The 20,048-nt window shown below is 51.8% G+C and overlaps 2 protein-coding genes across 14 annotated transcripts; one reads left to right on the forward strand and one right to left on the reverse strand.

The window, feature by feature from the left end:
• On the forward strand, positions 1–2,895 carry LOC112873726. 13 transcript variants are annotated; one of them, XR_003224811.1, is made up of 7 exons: positions 1–169; positions 350–421; positions 582–692; positions 809–1,399; positions 1,479–1,629; positions 1,734–1,859; positions 1,943–2,895. XR_003224811.1 is itself a non-coding variant. In XM_025936759.1 (6 exons), the coding sequence occupies exons 4-6, from the start codon at positions 881–883 to the stop codon at positions 1,949–1,951; spliced, it is 909 nt and encodes a 302-aa protein (XP_025792544.1). In that variant the 5' UTR covers positions 1–169; positions 350–421; positions 582–692; positions 809–880; the 3' UTR covers positions 1,952–2,895. The 13 variants fall into 13 exon arrangements, 12 of the variants coding, with proteins under 12 accessions (XP_025792544.1, XP_025792545.1, XP_025792549.1 ...); XM_025936759.1 differs by having other exon boundaries at positions 1,479–1,859; XM_025936760.1 differs by having other exon boundaries at positions 1,479–1,859; positions 1,946–2,895.
• A 2,555-nt stretch (positions 2,896–5,450) lies between these two features.
• On the reverse strand, positions 5,451–7,276 carry LOC112875642 (homeobox-leucine zipper protein HOX1-like). Its single transcript, XM_025939568.1, has 4 exons — positions 6,936–7,276; positions 6,420–6,805; positions 6,202–6,281; positions 5,451–6,056 (listed from the first exon to the last, which is right to left on the reverse strand). Exons 1-4 carry the CDS (start codon positions 7,141–7,143, stop codon positions 5,759–5,761), a joined length of 972 nt encoding a protein of 323 aa, XP_025795353.1. The 5' UTR covers positions 7,144–7,276; the 3' UTR covers positions 5,451–5,758.
• Positions 7,277–20,048: the final 12,772 nt, after the last annotated feature.

Below are 20,048 nucleotides of genomic sequence, written 5' to 3' on the forward strand. Positions count from 1 at the left end.
ACGGGACTGATCAACAGACAACAGCCAAGATGGCACGAACGCGTAGGCTGCACTGCCATGTGGCCATCCCCTTCCCCTCACTCATCTACCGTCCCTCGGTGACTCAGTTCATCGGCGTCTGGAGATCCTCAGCCAAGCTCTCCGATCTTCGCCGGCGCCATCCTCCCCTGTACCATTTCTCCTCAAAAACTTCCCTGTAGGATTCCGATATGCTTTCGCTGCCTACTAATTTGATAAAAGAAAAGCATTCTGTGATGGTTTTCTCATGGGAAGTTGGGGTATTGGTGTGTTTGAAGCTGCATATGCAGGGACGGTATCTCAGTTTGTGTGTTTGCAACTTTGCATCCAGGGAGATTTTGTTTGACGAGGAAGAAGCAACAGAAGGGATCAGGCCCTGGGAACCCACCATCAGAGCATTAAGGTGACTGAAGCTTTCTTATTCTTTCAGTTTTCCACATCACATGGATCGATCCTTGTCTGGGTAGAATAGTTAGAGCTTCATTTCTATGGGTTAGGCTAGATTGCAGGCCGGCACAAGTTGTAACAAACGGATTTCAGATTACTTGTTGCTGCCATCACAGTTCTGAAGAGGAGGAAAAAACGAGAGAGATGGGCAGGGCTGGTTTCAGAAGGAAATACATGTCAAGAAAATCAGGGAACGGAGCAACAACCGCAATGCACAGGCCGACAAGGTCCTAAAAAATACGCACCTGCCTTCTCCCAATCACCTGCACAATATTTCTCTTTTCTTGTCAGTTGTAGGTGAGTTCAATGACACATCGGCATGCACCATGTTTGTGTTCTTCAGGAGCCACGGCACCGGGCATCACCCATCAGGATCGTGAGGCTGTACCCTCACCTTACCCCGGAGCAGCGCAAGATGATAGAGGACGCCGGCTTTGGAGGCCTCCTGAAAATCGGCTTCCCGACATTCCCTTTGGGGTTCTGCGGTTGGCTCCTCCGGCGATTCGACACCGACTACTGCGAGCTGGTGATCAAGGGCCGGGGAAGGATCCCGGTCACCAGCGACAGCGTGCTGGGCCCGAACGGCGGGGGTGATGTCAAGTACTGCTTGGATGAGGATGCCATTGCCTTCATGTTCGACAGGTTCGGTGTTTCAGGCAGGTACTCGCCAACCGTCAAAAGCATAGAAAATTCCCTCAAGCACATGAAGTCCGCGGACGAGCATTTCCTCCGGACGTTCATGGTGCTTGCGGTCTCAAGCTTCCTTTGCCCGACTACTAGTCTAAGAATCAGCCCACGTTGCTTCCTGGCATTGGTGGACATTGGGTCGATCAGGGAGCTGAATTGGTGCGAGTTTGTTGTGGAGCAGCTCAGGAAGTCTATAAGCGCATATGGCAGAAAGAGCAGTGTGTCGGGCTGCCTTTTCTACCTTGTGGTGAGCACTCTTTGCATCAGTCGCTTGGAGAAAATATCCATTTATCCTCTCTGATATAGTTTTACCATCTTTGTTGTAGAATCTATATCTAGATTCACTTGATACCCGTGACATACAAATTCCCGATGGAGCACCACGGATTTCTGCATGGAACAAAAAGCTTGTAAACAAAGTAATTGAGATGGACATGAAGGACAATGGCTCTTTCGGGAAATGCCTTGCAAGTTTTCGTATACCACTATGGCAACCATTTATTCCTCTGAAATGGCAGCGTATTTGTATCTCTTATGAACTTACAATCCTATTCTGTATTTGCTTCCAACGTTACATGCAGTTGAAAAGGAGAGCTCCTGATAACATCAAATCTAGGGGAGCATCAAGCACATCTGCCATCCTCGGAGGGATCCCCGAAATAGCAGATTTTGTGTCAACAAATGTCGCGGCCGGGTACAGTGCACAGGTAACAATGTCATTTATCCGCATCATAGTTTCCTCGGAACTCTGTAACTGAGTTTGTGCTTTTGCACATGTTTTGGACTGTAGAAGAAATAGGTGTTATGCAATGCAGTAGGCAAGCTTTGTGCAACTATCACAAACGCTCTCTCAAAGTTCATGCATGAGGTCTCTGCACTCGAAGGCAGCAGTGAAGAAGCCGGCAGAGATCATAGTCCTGGCCCTGTAGAAAATAACGATGTTAACAATGTGGAGGAGAATGACAACCAAGAGGAGGAAAACATGCTCCCAGAAGATAGTTCTGAGTTGCCAACTGAGGATACGAAAGACACATCGGGAGATGAAAGCTCCGTGGATGGAGGTAGCACGGACAACGGCTCTGAGGATGATCCTGACTGGGATCAAGACGACTTCAATAGCAGCAAGCAGAAATGTGTTAGAACTGAGCCTGGAGATGGAGCGACAAGATCTGAAAAAGGTAGAGTCAGAGGTTCAGGACATTATTCAGACACTCAAAAGGGAAATCAAGAAGAGCATGCAAATCTTATGAAGCGTACTTTGGCCTGTGTCGATGGGGGTACGTCGTCGCAAGCAAGGAGCGCACGCCAAAAAACCGGCGGAAAAAGCGACGTCGTTGTGGAGAAGACAACAGTTCAGACCCCCGGCAGCCTGCTGCATGGCGGTGAAAGATCGTGAAGTTCTGGCCCGAGACTTGATGATGGGAGACCCTTGAAGGTAGAGGAGATGGACAAGACGCCTGTCATTGATTTGTGTACTCCGACGAGCTCAGAAAGCGACTGTGTTGTCCTTAAGACTGCAGAAAACCCTTCTTCTGTTGATGCACTTGATGGCCCCGAACGGGCCTCATGACTCGCAACACAGTAGCTCAAATGGTCCTGAAGCACGTGTTCTTAGAGATCGAGGCCGCCGTTGGTTTGTCAGTTAAGGTTCAGTTGGGTCACTTCATGTGTTGTAAAAATTCAGAATAAGTTGACCTGTTATTGACTGCATACTTCTCTTTGTCGATGCCAAGCATTTGCAAACTTGATTTGGTTGCAAAACGAAACCAGAAAAATGTAGTTTTAGCGGATCAAGTAGTGTTTTCATTTATGAGAAGATCATGTGCCAAGCTGCTCATAAGTCATAACCACATGCGCCTCCGGTCTCCTACAATAGGATCCCCCTACAATACTGGAGTGCAGGTTTAGCTGAACAATGCTGGTGCGCTAGTCTGAACTTTCTCTGAATCGAGCAACTTCAGTCGAGAATTTTGACCGTGTTCATTCCATCTAGTCTAAAACTGAATATTCTGAACAGAAGAATGCAGTCTGAATTTCGGACAAATACCTATGCCCTAAATTTTGGTTAGGCTGTAAAGCAGTTGAGATAATTTCCATTATGGCATGAGATTGCTTCAATTGGTAGGCTGTAATGTTACATCTTACACGGTTTCCTGAACGAATTTTTTGCTATCGCTGACTTCGGAAAAAAAATGTGCAAGATGGAGGTGTTTAGTTTGTTCAGGCTGCCACTTCGGTTCTTTCAGATATGTTGTTCAGCAATATGTCAGCGTTTGCTCTAATTGACGTGCGGTGTGAGGAGTGCCCAGAGAATCGCACCGAAGCAGGCCCTAGCATGAATCATCAAACTGACATGACATGTAATAGTAGTTGCAGCCCAGTATTAGGATATGAGCCGCAGGCCCACAACACGGCCACCACCCCACTGCAAAAAAGAACAACGATGTGGATTATGCTGAACAATCGCAGCAACAGCAGTGTGCCATCAGCCCATCACCCCAGTTCTCTGCCTCCGGCCTCCGCTGTGTTCGCCCACACTTTTCTCTGCTCCAGGAAAAAAGCCTGGGAAGGAAAAGGGCGAACTGAAAAAAATACAGACGGGTCCCAGAATGATTAGGCTTTTAGCGGTAACCACCACTCTGCAGCTTTTCTAACTAGGAGCTTTGCGCAGGCAAACACCACGACCACAAAAGACGGTCACATGACAACTGAACTAGTACTAGTAAACTACCACGATTACCTACCTATTCAGCTTGGAAACCTTCAAAGCGGAAAAAGATTCAGTGGAGTGGCCGCAAAAGCAGGCAGGCAGGCAGGCAGGGGAGCAAGGTGTCCCGGGCGCCAGCGTTTTCTAATCAGAATCCGGAGGCCAGGCCAGCACCGCACCATCAGCTAGCTTGGCTTGCATGCAGCTCTGGCTCCCGGGGTTAAGCTGAGGCCCTCCGCGTGGGCTCCCCCGGGTCAACACCCACGCCCCTCTCTCTCTCTCTCGCTCACGGTCTCGCTCCAACTCCATTAATATTTATATTAGCGGCGCATCATCGGTGGCACGCATCTCTGTCTGGCAATGCCAAATGATTAGGGCACGGCGGTGGGGAAGGGTGATGAGTGGATACGCGTGTGCAACTGCAAGAGGGAGGGGGGGGGCTCACGTGGGGTGTTGGGAGGGAACGGTGGTTAGCGACTAGATTAGTGCCAACGGATTAGGCCACCAGGGTCTACTGCTAGTTCTATTATATACACTCTATACTTGATGAGGAGCAGGCGCGCGCGCGCACGCCCGGATCTAACCAAGATTGCGTTGCCCCCCTTCGCTGACGAGGGCGTTGCCAAATCATGCAGGCACACCTGCACCTACTTAAGCTCTAGTTTAATGGCGGTGGTTGTGCTAATGCTGGAGCTAGTGGTGGCTAATCAAACCTTTGTTGGTTCCCGAAAAAAAACCACGATCTGTTTGGTCCGTAGGAACTCCACACGGGTCCTTTTCGACCTGGCCCATCTCGCTGGGATCCTGTGAATTTTCGTCTTGGAGATTTGAATCCAGCGATCGATCCCCCCAGCTTACGTTCTTTTCGGTCAGATTCGGCAGGATTTTTCCGCCGTAGCACGCGGCAGAGAATGTACTCGGCTCGTGAGATTTGACTGGCCGGCGGAAGTTGGCTGCTGAAAACGTAGCCTGCCTGCCGGCTCATTTCAGACGGCGCCACCCGCCTGCCTGCTTGTTCAGCGGCACATGTGAATCCTGCCGTGCTGCGTGTGCGCGACCAGAGACAGCCAAGGAAAAAATCGCCCTGTTTTTCTTCGCTTCTCGTGGTCTGGTGGATGGCACCAGCCAGCCTTTCACCTCCGCTCCTGTGGGTTCCTTCGATTTTCCTGGATGGAGATGCTAGTACTTGTCACTTGTCGGGAACGCTTCGACGATGAGAACACGGCGAGGAGAAGCTGGAGGGAGGTTTCCTCATCGGACTCCAACATCGACATCAGAAACTTCATCAGACTTTACTGCGACACAAGGAAAAGAAATAGCTGGCTGGCTAGCAGTCCCTCTTGACACTTATTTTGTAGAACATAATCATTGCACTAATCCCATGATTGCATAGAGGATGGAGTTCCGAAATATTGTGGAACTGGAAAGTCATCTGTAAGGAACGTGCTTCGACTTTGAACAAGCATCAGAAACAAGCAAACACACATCATCAACCGACATCGTAGACAGAGGTCTCACATGCCTCGACAGAGATGGTATGGTACCCATGTAGATGCAGAGATTAATAAACAAGCACATGAGCACGTATATCTTCAGAGTAATAAAACCATTTGCATGCCTTATGAGTACAAGAAGAACAAGACATTGTCTATTTTGAGCAAATAAAACGGTGCCAAAAAAACAAAGATTATAGGACGAAAACTAAAAACTAAGCTGCTGGTATAAAGACAAATCCAACCAACCTAATTAGTAATTAGCAAGCACATCTCATGCCATATCGGTAGTACTACTAGTAGTGGCTAACCAAAACCAAACCAGCCACCAACTTTTTTTTTTCTACAACCACCGCCGGTTCCGCCGCTGCTGGGGTTCGGGGGGCGCGTCTGCCTGAGTCGACGTTCATGACCTCCGGGCCGGGCCGTCGACGAACACGGGCCGCACGGGGACGGGGCCCCAGGGCCCCGTGGGCGCGGGGCGGGCCGCGCGGCCGGCCTCGTCGGCGGACGCGAGGCGCTCGCAGGAGGGGCACATGGTGAGCGTGGTGGGCGGCGGCATGCGCGCGTACTGGTGCGGCGCGACGAGCTTGAGCGCGCGCAGCTCCGCCACCTCCCGCTGCAGCCGCCGGTTCTCCTCCGTCAGCGTCTCGCAGCAGCGCTTCAGGAACTCGCAGTCCACCTCCGTCTGCTTCAGCTTCGTCCTGGTCAATTTGATTATCGATTGATTAGCAACGGATCAATGGGGTGATTAGATAAACAGATGAAATCATCAGGTTAATAGTTATTAATGGGGTTGATTAATTGTTTATTTACCTGGCTTTGCCCAAAAAAAAGATGTTTATTTACCTGGCCCTGCGGTTCTGGAACCAGACCTCGACCTGGCGCGGCTTCAGGTTCAGCTGCTTCGCCAGCGCCGCCTTCTGCTTCTGAGAAAGAGACGATACAGGAAAACACCATCAGATTTTTTGAGATTTTTTTTGCGATGCCTCGAGAGGAAGATTGATTGGTGTTAGAGTTCTGATGAAAATGGTCAGGAGTCGAGACTCGAGAGTGATTATACGTACGGGGTTGAGGGTGTTGTGCTCCTTGAAGCTCTCCTCGAGGACGGCGGCCTGGTCCTTGGAGAGGCGGAGCTTCTTGCGGGACCCGCCGCCGGCGCCGCTGTCCTCGTCGTCGCTGCCGACGCCGACGCCGCCGGCCCTCGGGGTGTGGTCGCCCTCTAGCTCCCCGCTCCTCGTCGCCGCGGCCCGCTTCCCGCTGAGGCTGGACAGCGTGCTGTTGGGCGACGATGCGGCGGGCTCCTCGTCCTCGCTGCAGCTGCCCCTCCGGGCCTCCCCGGCCGGCGCCCGGTTCACGTCGATCCCCCGCAGGAACGGCATCTCGTGGCCGTGGCACGCCGCCAGCGCGGCCGGCTGCTGCTGCTGCTTCCTCTCCATAGATCGATCCGTCCCTGCATGCATGCACGCCCGGTCGATCTCGATCAGTATCAGAGCGCCACTCGATCGGCGTCTCTAGATCGAAAATAACGAGACGCATGCATGTGTAGCAGCCTAGTCTGCTCCTAAAATAGCAGTGCTCACCGGAGGAGGGGGAGAAGAAGAGACCGGCACCGCTCCACCACTGCGGCTGCGGCGGCGCGGGGCGGGAGGAGATGGGGGCGACGCTCATAGCTCGCGGCGGCGGCGGAGGAGACTCGACCGGAGCCGCGGTGGCGATGCTCAGGCTGAGGCTGAGCCCGAGCCCGAGACCGTGCTGCTCCCGATCCCTCGCATTAACCGTCATCTCCATCGATGGGTACTCTGAACTTGGGTTCCCTTCCTTCTCTGGGAAACCGGAGGCTGCTTGCAGTCTTGCAGAGAAAGAGACGGTGGATCGATCGACCTCGGTGTGGTGACTGGTCTGTCAGGCAATGAGGAGCGAGGGTAGAGAGGGTGTTGCTTTTAAAGAGCACACAGGGGGGGGGGGGGGGGGGGAGAGAGAGAGAGAGAGAGATATCATTAGCGAGGTGATGGCGTAAATCAAAAGTGATATTTTGTGGGGCGGAGGAAAGGTCAAAATATCATAATAGTAGGAGGCAAAACAAAACCAAAAAAAAAAGATGAAGACGTGAAGCGCCCGCACATTGCTGGAGTGGATCAGCGATGATGATGGGTGTTGGCAGGCGCGTCACCCTCGCCGGCGCAGCCCAATCATCAGCCCAGCTGAGCCTCGCCCTGGCCGTGGGGGTCCGGCCAGGCGCAGGCACGTAGCGCGCGGTGGCGCCCCTCTTTTGACTTGTCCCCGCCGGGTCCGGGGGGGCATCGCCACCGATGGCTACCGGTGGCGCGGCCGAGTCCTGGTCGCTCCCCACCCCCACCGCGCACGAGGCTGGGCCGGGTCACCGGTGCCGCCAGGATCCCGGCGCCGCGCTGGCCTGGACGATGCTGCGGCCCCTGTTGCTCCTCGACACGGGAGAAAGAGACAAGAGAGACGCAGACCCTCGATCGAGAAGTTCTGGCGTCAACCCAGACCCAGGTGCGGCTGGATCTCTACGGTAGTAGTACGGTACGATATGATCCGGACAAAGATGCTATCTACTCCGTATTCATGGATACATGACCTTTCATTTTTGATGCTATCTTCTTCCTCTGTAGCCATCTCGACAAAAGAAAAGAAGAAGAAGAAGAAAGGACGACGCGGGTAATTTTGTTTCGTTTTTTTTTTGAGCATCACGAGGGTAATTTTGTTCGTCAGTGAACTGTCATGCACGACGCGAGTGATGATGTGGCGGCGGGCGCAGTGACATGAGAGCGACGGAATCGGGAGGGACGCGATTGACGGACGGACACGGCATGGACGGACGCGATTGGGCCGTGAGCCGTGGGACAATTATTAGGTGTCGCCTGCCCGGAGCACCGGGCGCATGCCGACGCCGGGCCGTGCGGCCTCGTCTGCCATCACGCTGTCCCCCCGTGCCCAACCGGCACCAGCGCGCCCCCTCACCCGATTGTCTGCGCCGCCCCGCCCTGCAGCTTCACCCTGCCCCCCACACCCACGCTGCCGAGCTGCCTGCTGCTTTCATCGCCTCCGGCGAGCAGCTTTCCGCTCGCGTGTCGATGGCGATATGCAGTAGCAGCAGGGTGATGGGATGCTCGGCCGGGGAGGCGGGGACCCCGCGACCAGCTTACAGTACAGCGGCGGGATCGGGATGCGGCAGGGCCCGCCCGATCGCCTGTTGCCGATGCGCCTTTTCTTTTGGTTTGCCCTTTTTGCACTGTACTGGCCGTAGACGGCCTGATGCCCCTGCTATCATCATCGTCATCGCCTCAATCATGAACCGGAATGAGTTCATGATTGGGTCTCGGCACGGCGCACCTTCCATGATTGCTCGCTCTTGCGGTCTTGCCCTCTTGCTGGTTCGGGCACTCACATTCACCTTTCTGTCACGGACAAGAAAAAGGAGAGGAAGAGGAGGCAGCGGCCATGCGCGCAGCGTGCCCGATCAATCCACGGTTCCCTCTTCCCTGGCCCGGCCATGAGTCGAGCCGAGAGCTTTGCACGGAGCATGATGCAGCAGATGAGCTCGAGCCGGACGCAGCCCTGAGCTGGTGCCAGCGCTAGGTCCAGTAGCTAGGGCGATAGGGCGAGCCACCGGGGCAGACAGCGTCACGTGGAGCGGGGCGGGAAAGCGGGAGGGAGACCGGGGCCGGGGTCACGTGGGCGCGCCCGCCTCGCCGCCACGCCGGAGCGCACCGAGAGGGAGGGAGGCGGAGCCCCCACGCGCGCCTGCCTGCCCCGCGCGGCCCCGACAGCGCCCACCGGCCCCAATCATTGACATTCACGCCCGCCCTCCCATCCGACTCAACTCAACTCGCAGATGATGATGATGATGGGGCGAGCTTTCAGGCTCTCTCTCTCTCTCTCTCTCTCTCTCTCTCTCTCTCTCTCTCTCTCTCTCTCTCTCTCTCTCTCTGATAATGATCAGATAACCACATCTCCTCCGTCCGTCCGTTCTGGAATATAATCTGATCTGTATTCTCCCGAGCAAAATATTCTGCATCGATTTTTTTAGTCTTTAGACTACTTATGGTTAAAATCAACTGTGAATATGTTCAAGGAGATCACAACGGCCTCCTTTTCTTCATTAGAATCGTCGTGGAGCTAGACCACAGCATGCACCAGTCGCATTAGACATTGCCCCTATCCACTGCACCCACATCACCATGCATGAGGAGGGACGACGCATGTGTGCGACCCGCGTGTATCCCTCGCGCCAATTATTGGCTCTCGCGGCTGTGGCGATGGCGTTGATCAGCATGCAAAGCGCGCGGCCACCGGCAATTGGGCGGGGGCGACGGGTCGCACAAACGGCGCGTGCACCCTGACCTTTGTCCGGCCGAGAGGGAGGAGGGTATAGTCATCTGGGGCATAGAGATACGCTCATGTGTGCCCCCCGGACTACGCTCGGTTCCGTCGCTGAACTAGGCAGCCTCATATCAAGTATATTGGTATTGTCTTGTAGACGGTATCGTACATTGCCACGTATTTTAAACCGGTTTATCAGACAACCTCTACAATAGATTGTGTGTTTAGTTGTTTTATGATAATTCAAAAGTCCTAAATTCATGCATGATCCAAATCAATGTAGTGATCTTTTATTTCACCGTGGTGTTTTTTGGAATATGTTTTGACTGCCTTCATTAATCATTAATGTTATCAACATCAACAATATATATGAGCAGTCCGCGAACCAGGCACTGAATGTGCATTGCCTTGTTCAGAGGTGAAAGTGATGACTTCACTTGGGCTATTTGTGCGACTATGGCTGTGGTGCCTCAAATGAAACATATGGAGCAGGGGCACCAGTATAAAAATAATTACTTGCTTGACATTGGTAACTGGTGACGAGTTTCTTCAGGAAGAGAGCAACTAGATGGAAGAGAGCAACTAGATGAACGTTGAAGACAACTTAGGATTGCACGTCAGTTGAGTTCAGATCTGATCTATGGACCATGGGAGGAGAACAACTGGGCACAAAAGCAGGGGCATAGACAACCATGTCGGGGCAGCAGCAATTGAACTTGGAAGCTTGTAGTTCCGACATCGGCGGCGAAGGAGCCTCCTGGTGCACTGCCGTCATCTTCGATTGAGGAGCCATGCTCGCGGGCTGGGGCGGCGGGGAGGGGGTGGTGGGCACGGGCGTCGTTTGGGACGGTGGCCAGGGGAGCCATGTGCTTCGCCGTCGTGTAGGTCGCCGTGAGCTGGGTCGTGGTAGAGGGATGCTGTGGATTGAAATCGAGGATCTTGAACTGTTCTTATTCATGTTCGTGGGGAGGCAACATATGGAAGAGGCATTGGCAACCAGTGGAAATTTTGTTTGGCTTTGCGCCATAGAATTGATTTCACGCGCGAAGCGCAGGGAAGAGAGCGGAAAAGAGGATTTGGCGCAGTGAATCCATATAAGAGGGAAAAACTGAAACTATCATTTGTTTCGTGAAGAAAAGTGAGATGATTCGTGCATGAAATCGATCTGTTCCGATAATTTTGTGAATAAAATTTAGTTTATTGGTGGATCGGAATCAGATCATCTAAGCCATGGCTCCGGATGATGCTAGGTGGGCAAGCGCTACGTGTTAACCTGATCAGGATCGGCGCAACAACCACCGTACCCAGTCCTGACCATACCCTACCACTTGCTACGACTTTGGGGATCCTTCACGCTTACGATCAATTCATTCTCTCTAGTCTCTGCTACTTGCACTACGTACATACTAGGAGACTAGGAGTAGGACTACGACCAGTAGGACGTACGTACCTGTGACACCCTAGGTGTCAAAATTATAAAACATTAGGAAGGAATGTGTAATGTATGTATTGAATTGTGTGAAATTGAATGAATGAGTGGCAACAAGGACTTACGTGTAATTTTTCAAAAATAGGAGTCCTTTTATGCAAAAATATTGAATTACAAAGGTAACCTTTAAATTTTACTAGGGGTCAAAGTGTAAAAGTGATAGTCATCATGGCATTACAGAAAACTTGCAATTAAGTCCAAAGACATATGGAATTTACCCTAATAAGGACAAAAACTTTATAAAGTTTGAATTAAGGCCAAGGTTTTAAAATAAAATTCTATCCTCTGAGTTTTGAATTTGAACCTTAAATAAAGTTGTAGGGTTTGAAAAGTTCTACAACCTTTACTTTGACCATTTTCTCATTTGAGCTTTAGAACAGTGAGAAAATTTGGCTTTACATCGAGGTCCCTGGAATTTTTGAAATTTCACAGCAGCCCCTGGCGCCCCCCTCCCTTCTTCTTCCTCTGCTCCCCCTCTGCTGCACCGCAGCGCCGCCGCTGGTCGTCGTGCCGCGCTGCCCGAGGCCCGCCCCTGCCTCTCCTGGCCTCCACGCGTCGTCCTCGAGCTCAGCCACCGCCTCAGCGCTCCCCCGAGCGCGCCACGCCGCCAGCAGCTGCTTGCCGTCGCCGCCGCTGCTCACCGTTGCTGCAGCTCTGCCGGCGCCACCTCCTGCTCTGGTAGCTCCCACGCGTCACCTCCAAGCCGGCCACCGCTCTAGCTCCTCTCCTCTAGCCTTCTCCCGCGCGCTCCACGTCGCCCCGCCTCTGCCCGAGCTCTGCCCGCCGCCGCCGTTGTGGCTAGCGCCGTGCGTGCCTCCCCACCCTTCTATGCTAGTCTAAGATGCTCACTAGCTCCCCCTCCCTCCATTTCGCTCTCTCTGGCACTCGCATTCCACACTGAGTTTCGAATCCACCGTCCCCGCTCGAGTTCTTCTCCGGCGACCTCTCTGCTCACCGTGGGCAGACCACCACAGCCTCTTCCGATCCACGACAGCCCCTCCTCTAGCTTCGCCATGATCCCGTGAAGCTCACAGCCCCTCACTCGACTACTTTTGAGCTCCAATTTGGCCTTCCCGACGCTCGCCGGTGTTCTTCTCCTCCGCCGTCATCACGATCACTGTCGGTCACCTCCTTTCCGTAGCTATTAGCCTCAATTGAATGCAGCAGTGAATCACCCGTGGCTCACCGATGCTCGTGTACAGGACCTTCACCGACGTTGATCACCGGAGCATCGCCATCGCCGTCGACCTCTCTGCCGCCGCCTCTGTCTGTCGTGGGAACCTACCTTCCCGACTACTCCAATCCTCGCCAAGGTGCTCAATCAAACCGCTTTGCTCCTCTCGAGCTTTTCCCCAACCTCTGGATCACCACCGGTGAACCCCCTTGCCGGAACGCCACCGCCATAGTCGAGCTCCATCGCCGCCACCTCGGATCGCCGTCGTTTTACCCCCTCCGGTCAACCCCGACCATCATATCACCCCCAGCGAGGACCGCCCTAGTCCCCTGATCCTCCCTTGCCAGTTCCCCCTCGCCGCCGGTGACCACCGTCGCCGGAATTTGGCCAGCAAGTCTCAGCTCTTCTTCCCCAATGAGCCAAGGACCCAATTGCTTTGATTTAAATCTTTCTGAGGGTCTGACTGCAAGATTTCAGTCCCTCTCTTCAATTCAAAAGCAATGATCTTTAGAAATTTATAGGAATTTGTAGGAAATTCAGAAAAATGTCAAACCAGTTTTGTTTGAATCCTTGAAATAAACTCTACAACTTTTATGTAATAACCTTGAGCTGAATAAGTGGACATTTTGAATTAGAATAAATACTAGGAAATGGGTGTGTTAATTAGATCTTTTGATCCCTAGCTGTGGTGATGCTAATATTTGAAACATAGAACATGTGTCTTATGTATAGCTCTATATAAAATTTTTAGACTCAGAACTGTTTTCTAACTATGATATTCAAGTATCTTTGTTTCAATTGATGAAAGCTTTAAGATTTATTCTAGAGTGAATCTGTTAGTATTTGTAGCTGAAAGTTTTACTTTAACCTTCTTTAAGCATGTGTAATCCATGATAAAATTTTGAACATCAATGGTATAGATTAGCTTAAGTTATGAATTTAAGCTTAGATTTAAAGATAATTCATGAATAATAGTTCTGATTTATAAAAATTTATGAAATTAAATTAGAGTATTACTTTTGAATAGTTTAATATGCTCACAAAATTTCAACACAAGATCTAGTATAGAACTTCTAATATAAATAAATTAGGATCTTTCCCAATACTACGTAATGTAATTAGCTTAATTATTTGGAGTAACTCCACATGTCGTTTAATGAAGTTAGGTAATGTAAGTTAATACTCGATAAATGACTGCCCATAGAAGAAGTTTAATTAACTTGTTGGATTGCAACTTTATCGTGAAATAAAGTTCTTAAATCAATAACCATTGCTTCAAATCACTGCATATCATGTAGATTCGACTACACTCGCCGACGGAACCTACGAGTTGATTCTAGAACCCGAGCAGGGCATTTCGGAAGACCAAGTGAACGTCGCCAAGGAATTAACTGAAGCCTCTAACCAAAGTTCGGAAGTTATTGATATCCCTGACCCTAGCCCCACCAGCGAAGGCAAGCCCCGGACATAAACCGCTATTTTTACTACACTGCAATCTATATCTCTCTATATATATATATATCTACTTGTGCATTTACGTTTCTAGGACTTGTATTGAAACCTTAGTTGCATATTCTTAGGAACCTATGTATTGAATACTAGAACCTGAGTCCGACTAGTTGCTAAGCTAATAGGACCGGTAGAAGTCGAGTGATTTCCGGTCACTCGCGAGCTTATAGGAGTTGCAATGTTTACATTCTTGCAACCACTATAAGGATGACGGACGGGGTTGTGATTATGATTCATAACTTTGGCAGAAACCCTGTCTGTGTGGATGAAAATTTGATAAGGTCGCAGTATGTGGTAGCGGTGGTTAAACGTTTGAAATGTACTAGCCACATGCTGTGAAATATGGTAAGCGGTAAGCCTAGTAACCAATAGGCCCGAGGAGTGGACATACCCCCCACCACTTGTAATTTGTTTTTTCGCACGCGCACCGACGTGCGGGAGTACGTTCCGCAGCGGATGAGAGTACATCCTACAGTCACGCACACTGTAGGAGTACGTTTCACACAGCGGATAGGAGTACGGTCATGTAGTCGCGCTAAAGACGTACGTCCTGCACATTGGATGTGCGTATGGTCCTACAGTCCCTTGTGGTGGCACTGATCCACGCGTCGGAATAAAAGACAAACGGTTGCTTCGGAACAATGATTGGATGTTCCAAGCGTGTGAGTTAGGTTTACCCTTACAAGGTTTTGAAATTCGATTCAGAATCGTCCGTTTCTCGCGAAGATCGAGACTGCTTGATCCCTTTGCCACATAGAGTAATAAGAGCAACATGATGATGATCAAAGATGATGTCAGACCCGGGGCCATGGGGCTGTATACATAGCGTAGTTTAAGAGATTAAGTCCGTCTTATATCTTATTTACCTCGTTTATCTCTTATTTATTCCGTTTAAATAAGAGATAAGGCTAACCGATAGAGAGGGAATCTACTCGAGATATGTTCTGGTACGATTCCTTAGCTGGCATTGGTTAGTATCTTTGTAACCCTGGCCTCTCGGATATATAAGGGAGGTCAGGGATCCCTCTCAAAAGAAGATCTCTAGGTCATTCTACATAAAAGGCAATACAAACCACCATACAGTACGTAGGGTGTTACGCATCTTGCGGCCCGAACCTGTCTAAGTTTTGTGTTCCTTGTACCTTCGAGTTCCTGATCTCGGCGTCTCCTCACCCAAAACTTACCACCTTGGGTATATCCCTTGGTGGGCAGCCGGTTAAACACCGACAGCTGGCGCGCCAGGTAGGGGTGCGCGTCGAAGATCCACCGGCGAGCTCGATGGCATCTTTCAATTTCATCAGGTCAGTTCCCTCTCAGGGAACGACATTCGTTTTTGGCTCGTGGGTCTGCATCGCAGATGGTGTGGGCAACTTTCGGCAATTTCTCGTCGACATGAGGCCGAAGACCTTCGCTGTGGATCCTCGCAGCAACCTCGACAAGCTCGTCGATGGGCTCGACAACTTGCCGCTCCGTGCCTTCGCAGCATAGATCGAGATGGAATCTGCTCCAGGCTTGACTTCTTCTGGTGTTGCGACAACTTCTTCTGGATTGGACTTGTTCCAATTTAGGGATCTGCATAGCCAATCTCAACTTGGCTCATGCAAACCGGCCACTGATCTTCAGGAGGCCAATGTCTCTGGGTCCCTCTCCATGTTAGAGAAGGACCTGGACTTGCTGCTCCAGGGCGGAAAGCCGGAAGCCACCGCGTGTCGGGGGGCTTCGGGTTGTTCTGGTACCGGCGATCTGGTGATCACCTCTTTGCCGGAGGGGTGCATTGTGCTTTGGAAGGGCATGATGCTCTCCGATCTACTCGAGGCAGAGGGTCGACTTGTGGCTCACCTCGAGCCCTTGCCTTTTCAAGAAGGCAGGCCATTGGCTACCGCGGCGGAGGGGTCGACTGAACTAGTCGACGAAAGCTCTCATGAGCTTTCCTCCCGCCAGGTGCTGATGGCCGAAGAAGGCAAGGACGATGGGGATCTTCCCATCGTCAACTTTGAAGCGGTCTCCAAAGATGAGATCACGGCCAACGCCGGCGACGAGAACGACGCCGACCGTGAGGCGCGGAGGGCTAGGAACAGGGCCCGTACAATCCGGCGGAAGAGGGCCAACGAGCGTAGGCGATCTATGCATCGCGAGCTTGACCCTGAGTTTGCCGCTGTAAGCGAGCGGGGTTTCAAGACTCCGGTACCCAACATCGCCAGGGTAACGGCCATCCTCGAGCGCAGCCACGATCCGGAAGTACGTCAAGCACTTCTTTACGAGCAGAGGGCTTCGATCCAGTTGGATCAGCACAACCCGGCGTCCACCATTAGGGAGGAGCGCGTGGGAGAAAGTCGAAGTCAGGCTCACAGCCGAACGGCTGGCGGCCGTCCTCGACACCAGCTCAGCAACGACAACGCTCGCGGGAGTCTGGCTCGAGGCGGGAGGCAGCAGCCACCGCAAGGGGGTCATCCGCTGCAGGCCAATCATCGACCTTCTCTAGAGGACCTGCGCCAGCACATCAATGAAGGTCGCGACGTGCGGACAGTGATCTCCTCCAGGCGCAAGGTCCGCGAAGAAGTCGAAACTGAAGGTACTGACTGTAGCGACCGATTCCCTACTTTTTCTGCTCGTTTTAGCAGCTACAAGTATCCAGAAGGCTTCAAACCGATTGGCATTACCAAGTACGACGGCAAGCAAGCTCTCAGCAGTGGCTCCGTTGCTACTCCACGGCCATTGAGGTCGCAGGGGGGTCGAATATCTCCAAAGTCGTCTACTTCCCGATGGCTTTGGACCCTGCACCGCTTACTTGGTTGGAAAGCCTCAGCAACAACTCGATCGACTCCTGGGAGCGCCTTAAGAAGGTCTCAACGACAATTTCTAGGGAGCGATTGCTCGTGCAGGTACTCGTCACGATCTTGCTCAGTGTAAGCAGGAACGTAATGAGCTCCTGCGGTCCTACACACGTCGCTTCTTCGACGTTCGCGCCACCATCGCCAACATCTCAGAGGACGACATCATCGACTGTTTCTACAATGGCATCACCGACCCGGGCATCTACAGGGATTTCGGGCGGAATAGGCCGAAGACTGTTGCGGGCCTTCGTGATATGATGCACGATTGGTCCGAACAGGAGGAGAAGATGCGGGAGCGGTTCCCGCAGCGTCAAGATAACAATCTGCGGCGTCCAAACGACAACCGCAACGACAAAGGCCAGCGGGACTTTTCGGGTCCGCCCCGAAAATGAAAGCCAGATGATGTCATCGCGGCTATCGATCGTCCTTCACGGGGCAAGAAGTCGATGATGCAGGAGGAGTTTGAGAAGCTCCTAGAGAAGAAGTGCCCTTGGCACCCAGGTGCCAATCATGCCGCCATTGACTGTTACCACCTTCGGAGGACGTTCAGCAACTCCGGGGTGGCAAGAAGAACAAGAAGCCTGCGGACAAAGAACCCGAGGATGACGAGGATCAAGGGCGCAACCCGAAGTTTCAAGACGCCTCGAAGGTCGTCAACATCATCTTCGGTGGAGATGAGGAATTTGGTTCCAGGCGGGACCAGAAGTTGCTCCTCCGGGAGATTTTGTCTATTGAGCCGGCGGTAGCACGACCACTCCGTTGGTCAGAGGTCCCCATCTCATTCTCTCGCGATGACCAGTGGACGAGCTTTTTGGAGCCCGGTAAATTCCCCTTGGTCCTGGATCCGGTGGTGGCGGAGGTTAAGCTCACCAAGGTCCTCATCGATGGCGGGAGCAGGCTCAATCTCATTTTCGTCAGCACTCTGAAGAAAATGGGCCTGAGTTTCAAGGACATGCTGGTTCCCAGCAAGTCCCCCTTTTACGGCATCGTCCCAGGTAACGCGGCACACCCGCTTGGTACGGTGGTCCTCCCAGTCACCTTCGGCACGCGGGAGAACTATCGTACCGACTTCATCAAATTCGAAGTGGCTAACTTCGAATCTTCTTACCATGCCATATTGGGTCGTCCGGCACTCGCCAAGTTCATGGCAGTGCCGCATTACGTCTATCTACTTCTTAAGATGCCAGGACTCAGTGGAGTACTCACCCTCCGTGGCGACTTGAAGAAGTCATATGATTGCAATCAGGAGGCGATCCTGTATGCTTCGACTACTCGCGTGCCAGATGCTTCGGGAGAAGTACTCGCGGCCGCGCAGCAGCTTTCCCAATTCGGACTGGAGATTCCTTCCAAGAAGGCCAGCAAGTCGAGCATCCAGTCGACTGATGACGTGGCCCTCAAGATGATCCAGCTTCAGGAGGGAGATTCATCTAAGACCGCTGTCATCGGTGCGGGCTTAGGTGACAAATAGGAACTCGCGCTCGTCAGCTTCCTACGGGCTAACCGAGACATATTCGCGTAGAAACCAGCGGATATGCCAGGGGTGCCCAGGGAGTTGATCGAGCATGCTTTAGATGTACACCCGAAGGCTACCCCTAAAAAGCAACGCCTGCGAAGGTTTGCCCACGATAAGCGTGAGGCCATTAAACGGGAGATTGCTAAACTTCTCGCGGCTGGATTCATTAAAAAAGTAATCCATCCAGAGTGGGTAGCGAATCCCGTTCTTGTAAAGAAAAAGAATAATGAATGGAGAATGTGTGTCGACTACACTGATCTCAACAAGCACTGCCCAAAGGACCATTTTGGGCTGCCGCGCATTGACCAAGTTGTTGATTCGACGGCTAGTTGTGTTCTTCTCTGTTTTCTTGATTGTTATTCAGGTTATCATCAGATTGTACTAAAGGAGGAGGACCAAATCAAGACTGCATTCATCACCCCGTACGGGACTTACGCCTACAAAACAATATCCTTCGGGTTGAAGAACGCAGGAGCAACCTATCAGCGTGCGATCCAGATGTGTTTCGCGGATCAGCTGCACCGGAATGTTGAGGCTTATGTGGACGACGTCATCATCAAGACCAGGGCGTCCAACAACTTGATAGCAGATTTGGAAGAAATATTTAGCAGTCTGCGCAGATTCCGGTGGAAACTCAATCCCACCAAGTGCGTTTTTGGAGTACCTTTAGGGAAATTGCTCGAGTTCATCGTCAGCAACCAGGGCATCGAAGCCAACCCTGTAAAAATCACGGCCATCACTGATATGGAGGCTCCGGCCACAATCAAGGATGTCCAGAAGTTAACAGGTTGTATGGCGGCCCTGAACAGGTTCATCTCCCGACTCGGGGAGAAAGGACTACCTTTCTTCAAACTTCTGAAATGCCAAGATAAGTTCCAATGGACGGAGGAGGCCGAACGGGCCTTGCAGGATCTGAAACATCATCTTCAGTCACCTCCGATCCTTACTGCACCGTTGCCAGGGGAGGATCTACTACTTTACATTGCGGCAACAACTCATGTTGTCAGCAGTGCCAGTGTAGTTGAGCGTAGCGAGGAAGGCCATGCGTTTGGAGTGCAGAGGCCTGTCTACTTCATCAGCGAGGTCCTCTCCGAATCTAAGGTACGGTATTCAGCTGTTCAAAAGCTTTTATATGCAATCTTAATCACATCAAGAAAGCTACACCATTACTTCGACGAGTACAAGATTACTGTGATCACGGATTTCCCGTTGGGGATATTCTTCATAATCAAGATGCCACGGGGCGCATATCCAAGTGGGCAGTGGAACTGGGGGCTTTGTCAATCGACTTCAAGCCACGCACTGCAATAAAGTCACAGGCTCTAGTCGACTTCATGGCCGAATGGAGGGAGAATCAAGTTCACACTCCAGTAGATAAGCCAGAGCACTGGACCATGTACTTTGATGGGTCTCTCAAGCTCGACGGCGGCGGTGTTGGTGTTCTGTTATTTCTCCACGAGGTGAACAATTGAAATATGTCCTTCAGATCCTGTGGGTGGTATCCAACAATGAAGCCGATTATGAAGCCCTGCTTCACGGGCTTCGTTTGGCGATATCACTAGGGATCAAGCGACTACTTGTATATGAAGATTCCCTTCTTGTTGTTCAACAGGTCTACAAGGAATGGGACTGCAACAAGGAGACGATGGATGCTTATGTACAGGAAGTGCGAAAGTTGGAAAGCAACTTCTCCGGTTTGGAGGTTCACCATGTATTGCGGGAGCACAATGTTGGCACGGATATCCTATCCAAACTGGGGACCACACGTGCTCAGGTCCCACCGGGAGTCTTCGTCCAGGAGCTCAAGAAGCCATCCATCAAGTCTTCTCC

The sequence above is a fragment of the Panicum hallii genome, chromosome 9, assembly GCF_002211085.1.
Source record: "Panicum hallii strain FIL2 chromosome 9, PHallii_v3.1, whole genome shotgun sequence".
NCBI classification, from domain to species: Eukaryota; Viridiplantae; Streptophyta; class Magnoliopsida; order Poales; family Poaceae; genus Panicum; species Panicum hallii.